The sequence below is a fragment of the Symphodus melops genome (assembly GCF_947650265.1).
Source record: "Symphodus melops genome assembly, chromosome: 3".
In the NCBI taxonomy this organism is placed as follows: domain Eukaryota; kingdom Metazoa; phylum Chordata; class Actinopteri; order Labriformes; family Labridae; genus Symphodus; species Symphodus melops.
In genome coordinates, this window is record NC_136693.1 from 13,368,342 (window position 1) to 13,385,540 (window position 17,199).

The following is a 17,199-nucleotide window of genomic DNA, read 5'->3' on the forward strand; positions in this document are numbered from 1 at the left end:
CATTTAATTGTTATGGTGAGTATAATGGGATGGTGTTATAGATTAAATACCTGTTGTTATTTTTCTTTAAAAGTTTAGTGGACGTATGTTCTGTTAGCATTGTTAAGCATGGAAAATTTAAATTTAGAAATCAAAAAGTTTGTCTGCTCTCCACTTTATCAAATAGTCTTTGAACAAATATTTTGAAGAATGTAGTTATGATCCTTTCTTCTGTCTTTCGCATTCATAGCAGCTCAAGTGCTTGTGACAAGTACCATGGCTTTCTTGGATGCAAATCTGTATATACATATATTTTTAAATATAATTAGATTTGTTAAAATAGTTTTGAATGAATAGATACGCCATAATGAAAGTGAAGGGAGGAGCATCAGCAAACTACCTGTCCAGAACTACAGGCTTGGATCTTTAAGATGGATGGAGAATGGTCAGTTTTAAGAGACAGATCTGCCTATAAAACTATATTTAAATTGAGCCATAAATCACCTACTCATCTCAGTTAACGTTTGAGTCTATTTAGTCAAGTAATTGCTGCCACTTAGCGGCTGAAACCCCTCAATGCAAGTGGACTATATGGATTTGTAAAAATGAATTTATTCTATGGCGTTAATTTCTTACAAATCAATAAATTAATTGACATTTTTCGCATGTGTATAGATCAAATGTTCAACCTATTTTACGGTTCAAACATGTTTATCTGTAGAGTAGTAAAGTCTATCAACGCGAGATTATAATGGCCAAACAAGTGCGCGAGCACCTCAAAACGGTCACGGGCACGTTAGGGTGCTGTTCATGCTACCTACATTTCCTCGTAAAAGAACTACTTCATTCGTCGATTTCAAAATAAATCCGTCGTTCAACGGTAGTAAGACCAAGTCAGTGGTTTAATTTTTGTCTGAAATATGTCTAAGTAGCTATTAATTTGATTTTCCCTCCCGCTAAGAACATGTTTCAAATTCTGTACAGCCAGTGAAAGGTTCTCAGAGATAGATATTTGTATACATAGATATATATGTTTGAAAGGTGGACGAAAATTAAATGTGTGTTCTTCTTAATGAAGAGCATATACCTGTTGATATTTTAATCTAGTAATTACAGTCTTTATGTAGCATAGCAACATTTAATTGAACGAATACTTCGAATTGTTCAGCCTATATATTTTCTATTATCGTGGCAAACTTGTGAAAGTTAAGAATCCGAGGTAACACAAACGCACCATCGCCTTGCCCTCCGCTCGGCCTGAAAGCAATTCACTCTGATGACGTCACTCGCAGAGTTGTCATGGCGTCTTTGGGACCGAAGCTGCTGCTGAAATTTAGCTAAAATCTGTCGACAGCCTGTAAATCAAAAATGGAGAAAAATGCAAACCTGCATCGAGACACTGACGGGAGCTCTTTGTGTGCCACGATTGCGGGAATGGTGGGCGATGCTTCCGCTGTTGGAGGAGTGAAAGGAGCAACCGAGAAATGCAAGAATAGTGAGGCTGCTCTCAGCACTTTGGTTAACGTTAGTTGCAATAACAGCACCACCAATGTTGGTACTCTTAGCTCTGTTAATGTCACCTCTAGTGCTGGGAACTTGACAGAAGTGATCGAAGTCCTTTCAGTACAGGAGGAGAAGAAGAAGGACACTGAGGCCAGCGGATCGTTGTCGGGGTCCGGGGTTCGGATCAGTAACGGGATGGGACCTAACTCGTTGCTGGCTGGAGGAGATACCGAGGGTGTTGCCTCAAAGTTAGTAAACAACAAACCCGACGGTCCGTCCTCACCTCCCACTAAGGAGATCACAGATGTGCAGCCTGAGGTTTGTGCTGAAAGTAAACCGACAAAACTTGTTAAACCGACTCATCTGTGTCCGGACGATGTAACGACAGCAAACGTCAAGACGGGGCTGTCCAGGGAGCACACCTTATCGGAAGGATTACCGAGTGGGAGTGACCCCGATCCCAGCCTCGGAGGAGAGTCCAGAAGCATAGATTCTCTCGAATCTTTCTCCAACCTGAACTCATGCCCCAGCTCTGACCTAAACAGCGAGGGGGGGCTTGAAGACAGAGGACTGGTCCTGGCCCTGCGGAACGAGTACGGTGCCGATGGAACAAAGACTGCGTGCACTAAGGACCGGGCCGCTGGTCAGTCCATATACCACATTAAGTGGATCAAGTGGAGGGAGGAAAACACGCCGATCATCACGCAGAACGAGAACGGTCCCTGTCCATTACTGGCTATTATGAACGTCTTGTTGCTTGCATGGAAGGTAAAGCTTCCTGAAATGAGATCAACGACTCTCTGAGCTCTATCAGCACATCATTGCAATTGAAATGTGAAAGGCTTACATTTAGAATCCTCATTAGTACTTGTTACTACTTGTTAACATAAACACCTAGAATAAGAACTGTTACTAAAACCCTGTGCCCCTCCTGTAATATCTGTCAAAGTGATGATATTGTCAAACCATAGCACATTGACTTATCTACTTACTTAGTACACCATATCCTTACTTTTCCCACAATAACAGTTCTTCTTTGGATCCACATAAAACAATACGAGATGTTTACGCATCTCCCAATGGGCAATCTTTACTATCAACAAGATAAAAGCCCCCCCCCCATCCCTTTCACATTTAATGTCACCACAACAGCACATTTTGCAGTGCTCGGTCTTGCATGTGGGTACAAATTAATGGAAAGCCGGTGTCAATATTATGTCTCTTGCAGGTTAAGATGCCTCCCATGATGGAAATTATCACTGCTGAGCAACTGATGGAGTATCTTGGTGAGAGTTTAAACAGATTTCAAAAGAGCAAGTTGGTGTCACAATTTTATTGAACAAAGGGGAACTACAAACTGGTTGTCTTTACCATTATTATGCCACCTAATGGAATCAAACACACTTCTGCTTGGCTTGTTTCAAATGGCTGAACATTAACGATACAATACTGTATGCTTATTATGCAGAATATTACACATTTATAATGTAACTTTCCTAAATAATTGCATGCTGGCTTGCATGAACAATTGGCCGGAGTTTGAATAGCCTCATAAACAGTCTTGTGTTTCATATCCTCTCAGATGATTGTTTACATACTTAAAGGCCAGATATACTGTATGTCCCTGAGTGAACAGAGCAGAACTTGGGATTCCCCTGTGATCCAATCTGCTGCTGGAATGGAAACCAATGCAGTCTTTTCTCTCTGGATGTATCCTGCCCTCGTTCATTCAAATTACTCTACAATATCAGAATAGAGAGCTCTGAAGTCAGTTCACCATGCTTGCATAATTAAGTACACTATTTGCACCCCCCCTACCCCCCTACCCCCCACCCCCAAGTGCTCACTTATGTCCATGTGGATCTTGTATAATGCTACATCCTGGACACTCTCTTAACTTTCTCTCTTAGCAATGCTGTTTATAGCACTTAGACACAAACACCAAGAGAGATGAAGTTTAGCTGTTGTGTTAAAAGTGGGTGGTGCTCATCACTCAGGAGTAGAGCATGCCAGTGATCTGGGCCCATAGAGACAGATGGATACAAATATTGAAGGAGTCAACAGTTCACTGCTGCAGTCCTCCATAGTAGTGACAGGTTTCTTTTCCTTTCTATTTTTTCTAACCATAAAAACAGCGATAAAGAGACTATGAGCCTGATTGCTACATAAATAACAGTTCAGTTAATAGCACTATTTAGCTTGCTGACTTATACTGTTTATGAAAACCAAACGCGTTCTTCCTTCACACTATCGTGATTTACTGTACTTTGTACACACTCCGAGTAGGTATTTAAGGATTTGACACTAATACAGCTCAAGTAAACATCTTAAAACGATTTTGTCTTTGCTTCGTTCAAGCTGTTTTAATGTAGCCGTTGATGACAGGGTGTTGATGGCAGATCTCTGAGTTATTTGCTGGAAAACTGTGTGTTGACAGTCCAGCATGATGCGCTCGCCAGCTCCTTAAACATTAAAGAGTCTCTGTAAAGTATTTTTGAAAAATACTTACACAAGAGTTTTGCAAGTAAATAAGTCAACTGTAATCACACTTTGACAGCAGTAACAAGAATAATTTAGGTTTCTGTTATTCAGTCTATGCCAAATATTGAAATGTTTTTGAAAATGGAGAAGTAAAGGATTGCATTAGCATGGTACTGTGCCAGACTGTGCTGCTTGCTTCAGGTCATACTGCTACAGAACTGAGGCCATGAAGCTTTCAGGTGATTCCACAGTGGACAGGGACTCAGCTGCTTCTCCATATTTGGCACAGTGTATTCAGAGGAAACAGCTGGCCAGTTCTACCCCCTTGTTTTTCTGTCACAACAATATACGTCTGGCAACGTCTCTCTCCTTCTGTTCCTCTGCAGGGGACTACATTCTGGAAACCAAGCCTAAAGAGATATCGGAAGCCCAGCGGCTAAACTATGAGCAGGTAAGCTCTGAATAATATTTGACACAAACACCAAGAGAGATGAAGTTTAGCTGTTGTGTTAAAAGTGGGTGGTGCTCATCACTCAGGAGTAGAGCATGCCAGTGATCTGGGCCCATAGAGACAGATGGATACAAATATTGAAGGAGTCAACAGTTCACTGCTGCAGTCCTCCATAGTAGTGACAGGTTTCCCTTCTTTTCTTTTTTTCTAGCCTTAAAAAAAAGAAAGGAAGTGTGTGTGTGTGTGTGTGTGTGTGTGTGTGAGTGCGTGCGTGCTTGTGCATGTGCTGATAAGTTGCTTAGTTGCTTCAGGGATACTCTCTGTATACCTCGTAATTGAGTACGTTTAACGTGAGCTCTTACTTTGTCCCTTGCAAATTCAAAATATTGCTGCTATTTTTAATGTCATTAGTGTCTATTAACTTCAGTATATAAAGTGACACACGCACTGCTCTGATGTACTGCACACTAGAGCTCACAGCTAAGCGACTGAGCATATATGCGCTGAGAGAGGAGGTCAGCTGATAGTTCTATAAAATGAAAACACGCATCGAGATGATTACAAACCCCATAAACTACAGCTTGTCTTTTTCTCCAACTGCTCTTTAGGTTACATAAGATATGCCTTGCAAAGCCCAGGAAATCAACAGGGGTCAAGAGTGTCAGATTATGTTGTTTCACATGGCTGTGAATGCTTAGAGACGCATGGCTGGGTTCAGCTCCTGGCTATTACTGAGGCTGTTGGTGTATTCATGCACGTGTGTGTGGCTCACCGTAAGAGGCACTTGGAGATGGAGCTGCAGCTCTCCTGCTTCCTCTCATCTCCGCTGCCTGCCTATATGGAGTGAGAGAGACTGTACCTCCTTGCGTGGAAAGAGCACCAGCACATCTGGGAATGATTTGAAGCTACACTTGTCCCTCATTTGGAGGGCAGAAAAAAAAATCATTTGCAGTATTCTTATATAGGGTCATGGCTATGTTTGGTCTAAATTTAAGTTGAACTGAAATACAAGCTCTTAAATATGTCAGTGGTGTTTTCGGCATGCACAGTTAAAGTAAGGGAGTGGTTGGAAGTTTGTGTTGCATAGTTATTATGGCAGTCTAATCCTGGACACCGGCCTGGGAGCTCTTTAACATGTGTGTGTCCTCATGTCCGTGTTCTATGACACAGGATGTGGAAATGACAGTGGGAGCTGGATATCTGAGATACGCAATACGAAAGAAAATACGATACGAAAGATGTCCTATAAAACTAAAAGGTGTCCTCTTCTATACTGTATAACCAGCAGAGATGTGCTTTCACTGCCTTTTGGATCTATGTAAGACACAACTGAAGTCAGACTGACTTAGAAAAGAGCTGTTGGAGATCACGACCGAGGAAGTTCTATTTTTAAAGTCAGCCAAAAAAAACATCATCTGTCGCAAGAGTGTGTGAGGATTAAAATAGCAGCTGCATTGCTGCTCTTTAGCTATTGTTAAATATTTACTTGGCGGAGCGGTGGAAGAGAGAGTGTAGATTTGCTCTGCTTTTATCTCAGTGGATCCAGCACTCTCACAAAGCATCTCCTCCATACTCACTGTTCAGCTACTGGATGAGAGGGGATTGGTCTTCACAAATGTTTCTTAAATCCATCTTTTTGCTGGAAGTAAATGATTAGATTCGATTGCATTATATTCAGAGCTGGACTGTCCTCCTAATGTATTCGAATAGGGGCTGACAAGCATTGAAAACATTAGATTAGCTTGATGATTAATCCAGCCAAAATGTAGAGCAGCTGCCGATGTGCGGGGCAGGATTCATGAAAGTATGACCCACATTGTGGGACGGTCCAGTCACATAAACCAGCTCTCACTAATGTGTGATGACATTATGTGTGTGTATGTATGTATACTGCAGTTTTACAGGCAAGTGTGACATGTACTGTACATGCAGAGAGACTCACAGCTACCAGTCACATGACAAAAATCCGGCTGTTGTATTTAATGAAACTGTTCTCCCTCTAGTACACATTTCTAAACAAAAATGTGTTGTGTTTCATAGGAGAAAAGTTTTAGTTTAATCTCAAAATGCAAAAAACTGAGAAAGACTCTTTTCTTCAACGCAGCTGTTGATCGGGTGAGGCTTCATTGTAGTTTTATTTCTTGGCTGAAAGTGTCAACTTTTACTCAGGAATTTGATCAGGTGTACTTGTCATGAACATACAAAAAAAAGAGCTGCAAGGGTTCTCTCTTCAGGGACACACAATCTGAAGAGTGAAAGAATTAACACTGAAAAGCCTCAGCGGTGTTTAGCGCTTATGTTGTACTATGGAGATGAATCCAACGTAAGCACCGATGAATGTGAGTGATTCAGTGCTAATCAGCTGATCTCAAAGAGCTCATCTGCTGTCGGAGCCCTCTGCCCTAAAGTGAGGAGAAGTGGTCCATTACACAAGCCTGCTAATCCTGCCATCGCTGCCGCACATAAGCGTCCTAATCCACACACTCAGAGGGGCCAGCTGCGGGCTTTTCACCTCGGATGTACACACCAAAACGGCAAAGCTGGAGTAGCTTGCCGCGAACGGGATGTACAGTATCTGCTGCTGCGAAAACAATCCAGTGCTGTAGGAACTGAAGGAATGTGTTGGAAAATGGCCGATACTGTCACACGTCATTGTTTTTTTCTTTTTCAACTGAATAAACTTTAAAGGCTTTTTTGTGCCTTTATTCAGATAGGACAGTGGATAACGTGGGAAACTATTGGAGAGAGAGAAAGTAGGGAATGACGTACGTGGGTGAGGAGTCACAGGTCGGAGTCAAACCTGGGCTGCCTGCTTTGAGAAGAACGGCCTGTGTGCATGGGGCGCACAAACTACCCGCTAGGCCAGCTGGTGCGCCAATGTTTCATTGTTGTTTTCCTCTCTGGTCATAAGAAATAATCAGTCCTGTTTACATTCAGGGAAACTGCAAAGAAAGCTGCAGTTTAAGAGTCGGGGTAATTTGGTGGGTGTAGAGGGATTTTCTGCTTTTGGATATTTTTCTCCACTCGCTCTCTCTTTGAGTTGAAGTCGAAGAGTAATACCTTACTACTATACACTTGCAACAGAGAAGTGGGGCTCAGCTGCAAGGTCGGTCTTGCTCTCAGAGTTTAATGGCGGCAGAGTTCAGAGCCAGCTGGGAAACAGTGCTTCGAGGCTGAATGCAAGAATGAGTCTGTTTGGTTCTCAGGTGTATGAGTGCATGACGTAAAGTGAGTAGAGTACATTGTCTAACACAGCGCAGTGAAAGGTTGTTCTGCAGATAAAATGAAAGGGTGATTTGGTAGTTGTACGCGAGCCTGTTCAACAGATCACTTGCTGATTTAAGTTGAAATGTATACATTTTTGGCCGTGCTCAAAATCTTTACCTCTTGAGCCATAGATTCAAGCAGCTCCGCTAGAGCAATGCAAAGCAAAGTGTGCTGTTATGTTTTACGTATAAATAAAATGGAATCTATTTGTTGTATATGACTAGTGAACTCAGCCTCTCACATGAAGAGACATCGTTGTTATAAAAAGGACCAAATCAGCATGACAATGTCCCATGATTATAGGAGAACACGTAGCCAAGTAAAACGTATTATATTGCACAGAGCCTAATGAAGATTATCATTATTTATGTATTTTGGAGAATTCCAACATACAATTCCACTTTACATGTTCTACAACTGTTTAATCATGCATTCAAATATGGTGAAGTTGTATTGAGGTGTTACAGAATTGGCAGCAGTTTTTTCTGTTTTTTTGTCTTTGGCAATTAGGAACTGATGTACTCAGATTGTCCTTTTTTCTTCTTTTTTGTGACTACTTTTGTTGTGAGGATGCTCCCCCCCCCCCCCCCCCCCCCCCCCCATCATGGGAAACATAAAAAAAAACAAATTTATCACATAAAAAAAGAATTGGCAGCAGGATGAAAGTTTTTATAGGATGAAACTTATAATAGCGTTACATGCATACATATCAAGAAACAGCAATCATTTGAAGCTGGCAGAGAAGTTGAACAGGCTGCTGCTGTAAAACAGGTCTGGAGGTCTGAGTCTGGGGTTCCCTGGATGATTTCACCGAATATAACCCAGAGCAGCTCTTTGTGAGTTCTGTTCTGGGTCGGTGTATCAAGATAAACCTACTGTAGGCCTCTTCACTACATACTGTACACGTCTATATCACAAAGCACTGCCTGTTGAGAATGTGTTGACTAATTCTGTCTTGTCTTTTTTGTGCACCTGTGTTTTTCCTGCTGGTTCTGCTCAGTCTGCTGATAGTGTGTGTGCGTGCATGAGTGTGAGTGTGAATGTGAGAGTGGACTTCAGTACATATCTTCTGCTAAGTGAGTCATCACACATCATCTGAAAGCAAAGACATTAAGGTCATTTGAAGTTAATATTTTGTAAATGTAGTAAATAAGATGCACAGTCTAGCTGAAGACTATATTGTCGTGGCGAGAGGATCCACTAGCTTCAACTCATTCTGGCCCCAGCCTTAACTAAATTCAGAAATGCCTCCCCTGAAAACTCAAACAAAGGCAGCCGTTTCGAGCAAGTCTCCCTGATATCCTGTCTGTCCCTCAGTAATAGTATATCATATCTCACGATGAGAAGACAGAGCTTACCCAGAAATGCAATATCAAATGCTTTCCTGGCAGAGAATTGTATTGCTTCCTGTGGTTGAAGGCTGATTGACAGGAAGCAGAGCAAAACCTAATAAGTGCAGGAAATATGAAAACATTCAACGAAAAGTCAGTGAAGTTAACATAAAGCAGGAGCGAGAGTAAATGCGAGCACTTCTTGTGTGTTGAATTAACAGCAGCTAATGATACTAATAAAGACACAACATTCTCTCTGTAGCTCTGATGACTGTGCAGACAAGCAGGAACAATGTATCAAATGTGACATCTCACAGTAAATGCAAACAGCTGGATTAGATGCGGTTTCTGGTTTGTTTGTTTTTTAATAACGGTCCCATCATTCTGTAGCGTTGTCATCGTCATGAAGTTTTCGATCTGACCCCCCCTCTTCTCTCTGCTTCCCAGAACATGAGCGATGCCATGGCAGTGTTGCACAAGTTGCAGACGGGTCTGGATGTGAATGTCAAGTTCACAGGGGTGCGAGTCTTCGAGTACACCCCAGAGTGCATCGTGTTTGATCTGCTGGACATCCCTCTCTACCACGGCTGGCTGGTTGACCCCCAGGTGAGCTGGACCTGACTGATTGTTGCTGCTCTTTCTCTCCACATACCTGGAATAAACTTATTTTTTTACTCCCATCCAGTTTCTGCTTGAAGCTCTTTGTGTTGGTTTGTTTGAGAGTAGCTGTCTGTTTTTTAAACTGTTGTACTGGTGTAGTTGTATTTAATTACAGGTACCCCTTTAATAGGGTTTAAGAGGTTGGTAGTAATTTTGTTTTTTAATTCGTACAAATCTCATCTCTATTGATACACTGTCCTGTGGATGTGGTCTGCGTGTCCTTGTCCGTTTTTTTGTCCAATCAAAGTAATAGTACAAACAACCCTAAATAAAGAGAATGAATGCTTCAATGCAGTCAAGTTCAGTTGCGACGACTCAAAATAAATCAAGTCTACACAGTGATAGTAGTTTGAGCATGAAGCTCTTCTTTTACTTTTGGACTTTTACCCTGTTCTGAACGTTGTATTAAAGCACTCCGACTTTCAGGAATACAGCTCGGTGAATGTTCTTTCCCAACGTTTTTATCTTTTGTTTGCAGATGCATGACATTGTCAAGGCAGTGGGCAACTGCAGTTACAACCAGCTGGTGGAGAAGATAATATCCTGCAAACAGTCCGAGAACAGTGAGCTGGCAGGGGAAGGTGGGTGTTCTCCCTTCTCTTCTCTTTAATCCCACTGCAGAGGGAAATAGACAAATCCTGTATTCCCTTTCACTTAGTGGCACAGGTATAATATTAACTCTGTCACACATTCACTTCTAGTGAAATGTTAACTGGACTGTCGAGGATGAATGCATTCTGCAGAAAACCAAAGGACAAACTGAAATAAAACCAGGACATACATGTGACCACTCATCTAATGACCTACTTCCACAGCTCACAGTTTTCTTGCCAGCTGTCACTAACTTCACTCAAAACATTTGCTCTTTCGACACTGAGCTTCCTGAGTAGTTTTCAGCTGGGCAGATGCCAAGTGAACACATCAAAGCTTCAGTGGATGATCATGTTGATACTGGCATTCACTCCTTTTACATTGTGTTTCTGCTTTTGTAGCCTCGAATAATGCGTTTGAGGACCTGATTTAAATGGCTGATGCTGCTGCACTTCGCTGAGAGAACTAAACATCTCAACTCCAGTGCTTTAATGTGCTACAATATTCAACTTCAACAATCTTTTCGATCTTTCCATAAAAGTTGCGGCTCTTTCTGGGCTGCTCCTCTCTCCTCCGTCTGTTTGACGATCGCACAATTATGTGGCCTCCCAACTAAATGCTGTTCTGTCTCACAGATGTCCCTCACCATCTGCCTCTCAGCCTATATTGAGTTCACTATAGTAACCGCTTCCAGCAGCACATTCAGTGTCTGAATGTTCAAACAGCTACTACACACATGACAGTAGGGTTTTCCAAATAGTGACCCACCTTCATAATGAGTCATAAATTCTTTGTTTGTTGGTTGTAGTGGGATGAGTGATCTATTGGTCCGACCTTAAAATGTTCACAGTTTAAAGTGTTTTCCAATAATAGTTAATATATGAGTAACAAATTATTGTTATTGCTTGTTTTCTAAACAAGTTTAGTTTCTCAGTGATAAACACTCCTGTCAAACTAAAAAGTATCATCACACAATTAAATCTATTTTGAATTGGTCTGTATATTCTGCAAAAACAGCGACGTAAAGATACAATAAAATATCATCATCAAGTTCATCCTCTAGCCCTGTTTCTGTTTGCCTTCTTCTAAAACTCAATCTCTGTTTTGTTCCCTGCGTGTTTTGTCCCAGGCATCGTTGCAGAGCAGTTTCTGAGCAGCACAGCCACACAGCTGACCTACCACGGCTTATGTGAGCTCACGTCCACTGTGCAGGAGGGAGAGCTCTGTGTCTTTTTCAGGAATAACCATTTCAGCACCATGATCAAGTACAAGGTCAGAAGTGAAAAGTAATGACACCATCTTAACAGTTACTCTGTGTATTTGCATGAGTCAGATCTCTGGGAATCTTAATGGTCAGGAAGTGTCCCTGTTCCCTGACTCAGAACTGATGCTAGAAGCCGCTACAATGGGACGGTATATTTCAGTCTGTTTCATTGCTAATGTGTGTTCAGATAAAGGTAAAACTATCTTTGCAATCCTGAACAGGCGTTTCTATTTATGTCTGTGAGACGAAAAAAAAGAAGAAAAAAAAGGTTGTTTTTAACAGTTGATTAACTTATTGACAATCATTAACTGCTTTGATTCGTTCACGTCACAGCACTGAAACTACTGTTGTTAAGGTGTTTAATGGCATCTGCTTAAACGGGGACATTGGCATAACTTCAGTCTTATTATCACTGGGTAAGAGTTCTGCATTGACACAGTTGACCATCCTATATACGGTAACTTGATTGACCGTTGAACTTGGCTGGACTTTCTGACTCATTGTCTGAACTGGTTTGAGTATGACTTAAGGAGGGTAGAGTTCCCATCTTCTTTTTAACATCTACAGGACATGCTCCCATTGGTTCAGCATATAGAAAATAAAACAAACAAATAAAACTACACTGATGACACACTCATCGACATTACAGTGTGGCCAGGCAACTACGGCCCCATAAAAGTACTAGGTAGAGGCAATGAACAGACTAATGAATGGATGTTCCATAATTTTCTTCAGTATAACCAAGACGAACCTAAGACTAACTGTTTTGGGGGCCAAGGATGAACGATTAAAAGTCTTGCAACTACAAAAATAAGTTGACAAGTGTTACAATCACTCTACAACACTATTCCAGTGCTCTTCAATGTTTTTCCATAGTGCTCTGTAAACAGATTTGTTATAGCATGCTCTTAAAACTGGGGGGGGGAAATGCTACATGTGAATCTTAACAAATATTTGAACAATCCTGAGTTGAACTGTTCCATTATTCAGGGCATGCGTGTATGGCGCCCATCAGCCCTTGTCCACAGCGTTCTAGTCATATCAGAGCAGACCTTTCCTGTTATCTCAGGGGATATTGTGTAAAGTACTGTACGGCTGCCAATGTCAGCAGAGCTTTGTGCATCCCCTCGAACACCCAGATAACTTATCATGGCAGCTTAAGCTCTCTTGTATTCACTTATCCACACTCCCTTATCATGCATGGACGTGTTCATACAGACGCACTTAATAAACTAGTATGTATACATGTGTGGGTGTATACAGTGTCTGCATAGTGTGCATAGTTGACTGTGTGTAATGTGTCCTGTTTGTGGTTGCTTTCCTAGGGCCAGCTGTACCTCCTGGTCACTGATCAGGGTTTCCTGACAGAGGAGAAGGTAGTCTGGGAGAGTCTACACAACGTTGACGGAGACGGCAACTTCTGCGATTCCGAGTTCCGATTGCGACCTCCTTCTGATCCAGAGACGGTATATCGAGGCCAGCAGGATCAGATAGACCAGGTCTGAGCACTATGGCAGGCAAGACTAGCAAAACCAGCAATTATCTTAAAACCATGACATGCTTTACCATGACATTGCTCTTTACGCCACAAAGGCAGAGACAGAGTAAAATCAATCATTACGTTATGTTATATATGTTATGATAACAAAAATCCACTGTTCACTCTTCAGGACTAAAAACAATGGAAACACGTTTTCACAATAATTGATGTGCTATACCTCCCAGTTTCAGCTATTCAGACACATACTTATTACAGCCTTAACAGTACACGATAGGGCTCGCCCATACGTGCTTTTCAAACATTACCACAATGCATTGTGTCCCTTGGGAGTGTTTGTATTGTTGTACAGCTGTCTGCTCATTTGCCGGCCAGGCTGCTCCAGAGACACAGAGCTTGCTGACAAACGGTCTGATTGGCACCCACGCACGACAGACTAGATAAGAAAGTGGGAGCTTTAACTTTGTATACTCCCTGCTTACTCGGGCTCAGACCTCTTTATCTACAAGAAGGTGTACCGAAGGGTTCTTTGAATAAGGGGGCTGTCAGCATGGGCCTTGAGTCAGGATGCCATTGTCCAACAACAAGACTTGATTTCAGTTGAACAGGTTTATTTCATCCAATTCGGAGGAAACAAGAGTAACAGAAAAAACACACAAGATGTTTGAACATCCGTGTTGAAGGACAAAATAAAATAACATTAGAACAATAAACAAGTCAACCTAGATTTACCTATAAATAATGATGAATGAAGTACTTAAGATAAAATAAAGTGGACTAGATAACTAAAAAAACAGAAGTGAAAAACACCATGTGCAGATCCAAACATGAGTGCAAGGGAGTGCCATCTAAAAGAAGCAGTGACGAGGTGAATGCAATCCAACTAATCAATGACAGAGTGCAAGCTGCATGCATTTACGGGGGGGTGCAGGAAATGTACTGAAGTGAGGTGTAGAAAGAACAGAGAAGAAACCTGTGGGAAAACTAGTGATCTTTGCTACAGTTGGTGAGAAAAATCAGGCAGTTTTCTGCACTTATATTCATTTCAGTAAAATTGATGAAAACGTGTATTGATTCCGGGGAAATTGGGTCTTTGCAGTGACAAAGTACACAGCAAAATAGAGGAAACTACATAAATGGGTACCACCATTATAAAGGAGGTTTTGTAAGTTACAACACAAGTTACTGTATACCTATATTAAAAAAAAAAGAGGACAGCAAATGAAAAAATGTATTATTATATTTCACATAAGTTATTGAGTCAAACATTGACAGCTTTGCTCATAGCTCAGTCTCTCTCTGTCTCTTTGTGCCTGCTCATGTGTGTCAGGACTATCTGATGGCCCTGTCGCTGCAACAGGAGCAGCAGAGTCAGGATCTACAGTGGGAGCAACTCCCAGAAGGCATCAGTGACCTGGAACTAGCCAAGAAGCTGCAGGAAGAGGAGGACCGACGAGCATCGCAGTACTACCAGGAGCAAGAGCAGGAGCAGGCGGCTGCAGCAGCAGCAGCAGCAGCAGCAGCAGCACAGGCACAGGTAGGGAGGGCCTGGAGGAGACAGAGGCTGGGGGGAGAGGGAGGGGAAGGTCGACTTCCAACAAATCTGAGGTGTTTAATGTGTATGTAAGGAAGGATGTTGTGTTTCGTAAACAGATGGATATCAGAAGGTTTGAGCTTTAAGGGGCTGTAAAGGGATGATTAATTTTATTTTTTTTCAAATGATGCTCTCCTGTAGAGTGAGTCCATCCCACACACATTATCTTTCAAAAGGTAGTTATTACACCTCCTTGGTGCAGATAGGTAAGGCTTATAAATCAAAAATATGAAAATCAGAAAAGGCCAAAAGAGGAAAGAAACAAAAGCTTATCCCTCTTGTTTTGTTTTTTTCTCTCTTTAAAAATAATAAAATCATGAATATACCAGGCCTGCTGATTGACCCCTCTGGGGTCATTTTATTTCTCATTGGTTATTTCGTTACAATATTATTTAACATTTAGCTTTTTTTGTTTGTAGAACAAGTGGCTTTGCTTTTAAGACGTGCATCTATAACTGTGTACTCTTACTATGTTCTTGCAGCAGGGCCAGCAGGAGCCTGCTGAGGTAGACGAGTTAGACAGAGGAGGCGCTGGAGCAGGAGGAGCAGCAGGCGGCCCGGGGACAGCTGCAGCAGCCGGAACCACGGCCAGCCCGGGGAAACAATCCTCAAGCAGCGAGCGCAAAGCCAAGAAAGAATCAAAGGATAAAGACAAATGTGTTATTTTGTAACATACAGCGTCTGTGTGACTGTGCGTGTGAGTGTTTTGTGCATTTGCTTATCTGTGAGAAAGGGGACGTGGCCCCCCTACTCGGCGACAAATAAGGGAGGAGACGTTTGAGTAGGGGACGCGACAAGACTAACAGAGGATCTGCTGCTCCCAAACCACTGGTGCCTGCCTCTATCCTCAGTAGAACCTGGACACCAGAGGAAGTGACACTACAACGACAACTACCCCTGTATCTTTCATAGAGTCAGCCAAACTTTGGTACAAGTTGCACAGTGCACTATATTTGTGATGTGGGGTGGTATGTTTTATAGCAAGACACAATCTGAAGAAACAAAACATCACAACATTTCAATAATTCATTTCATTCATTTTTCTTTTTGCAGCTCATAAGCTTTTTTTTTGTACTTATCAATATTTACAAAACACATATATATATTGAAAGACACAATCTTTTGGTTTTTGTTGAAATTTTTAAGTAAGCTGTTGATGCCAAGATTCACATTTTAAGTTTGTATCCATGTAAGAAGCAGATTTTTGGAGAGGTTTATTTTCTCTGTGAGCTGAAAGGGTTTTCCTTTGTTAGAAATCATTGTAGCAGTATGTTTTCCCCTGTGAAACACTATGTACTGAAGGGTGAATTGACACCAGATAGCTGCCAGATACCGTGGCTACAGTGACTACTCATCACAGCTTGCCCTGTTCAGATTTGCCTTACCAGAGTATGGCGGTGTTGTATTCTGCTCCGTTTGAATGTGTGTGGTATGTACAGTACATGTGTGCTATGTGGTATAACAGCATGTTTAAACATGTCACATTTACTTAGCATCACTGATGTAACAGATTTCATTTTGGAAATAGCCAATTTTATTTGTTATTGTAGCACATAAGCTACAAATTGGAGACATTAAATGTCTTTTTTGTTTTTCAGAAAAACATTCTTGGGACAGTCAAACTGAGAATAATGTTGCAGGACTGAACTGAGGAAATGTGTCTGAGTCTGGCATTTATCTATATGACACTAATGGCAGATTATATTTGTAGGAGATCAACCCTGAGAGTATAAGGTTTCTTTTTTCCTTTTCACATTCTCTTATGGAGGAAACGCAACGTGTGCAGGCACTATCATTAACCCCTTTCTTAGTTTTTAGATGTTAGAGATTCACTGCAGCAAAGTTTTTGAGAGAAATGCCACAACATTTTGTCTCTTGCTTGTAAAATTGCTCGAAACAGTGAAAAAAGCTCTTGAAGTAATTGAGAAACCTTTCCACAGCCAAACTGCAAAACTGTGACTTCAAGATAAAGTGATTGGGTTTTAAGCTGTAGCTGTGCTAAGTTGACGCTTCACTCCTTTTCCTCATCCCTTTTACATAAATAATGTCTGTTATTTGTAAAGACAGTGAGGCCTAAAGGTTGATGTTAACAAACAGATCTGTCCTGGGGTTATATATCCTGAATACGGAATAATCACCTTTTGACTTTAGTGCATTTCACTGCAGCTTTGAAAGTTCAAACACATGATGTACATATTTCCCTTACGCATTCTTATTATGGTCTGTGCCATTATCGTACCATGGGACTGCCTCCTGAGAAACTTTTCTATCTATACATTCCAATAGGATGCCTTGACTCAAGCCTTCTGTTACAGACTGAGGGACAACATTGTGCTTGTAAAGGGGTATCTGGTACTTTTTGTTCCGCAAGAACAAATGTCAGGACAGGTCAATGACATGTAGGCAGCAGGCTATCTATTGTATGGGAAGCCTTTCTTACGGGCATCATGTTTGTGTCGCTTTCAAGGCTTTGTTTTTGTACATATATAAACATGTAAATCGCCTTAAAACATTACAACATAGTTTATAGGACAAACTAAAACAGGCGTTTTTTCAGACTGAGACAATCCCCGTGTTTCC

At 41.5% G+C, this 17,199-nt stretch overlaps 1 protein-coding gene across 4 annotated transcripts; it reads left to right on the forward strand.

The window, feature by feature from the left end:
* Positions 1–744: 744 nt before the first annotated feature.
* On the forward strand, positions 745–16,211 carry mindy2 (MINDY lysine 48 deubiquitinase 2). 4 transcript variants are annotated; one of them, XM_079339423.1, is made up of 9 exons: positions 745–2,250; positions 2,711–2,768; positions 4,350–4,414; positions 9,460–9,618; positions 10,151–10,253; positions 11,393–11,535; positions 12,853–13,026; positions 14,386–14,562; positions 15,102–16,211. In XM_079339423.1, exons 1-9 carry the CDS (start codon positions 1,348–1,350, stop codon positions 15,288–15,290), a joined length of 1,971 nt encoding a protein of 656 aa, XP_079195549.1. In that variant the 5' UTR covers positions 745–1,347; the 3' UTR covers positions 15,291–16,211. The 4 variants fall into 4 exon arrangements, with proteins under 4 accessions (XP_079195549.1, XP_079195547.1, XP_079195548.1 ...); XM_079339421.1 differs by having other exon boundaries at positions 747–2,250; positions 14,356–14,562; positions 15,105–16,211; XM_079339422.1 differs by having other exon boundaries at positions 747–2,250; positions 14,356–14,562; positions 15,111–16,211.
* The last annotated feature ends 988 nt before the right edge of the window (positions 16,212–17,199 follow it).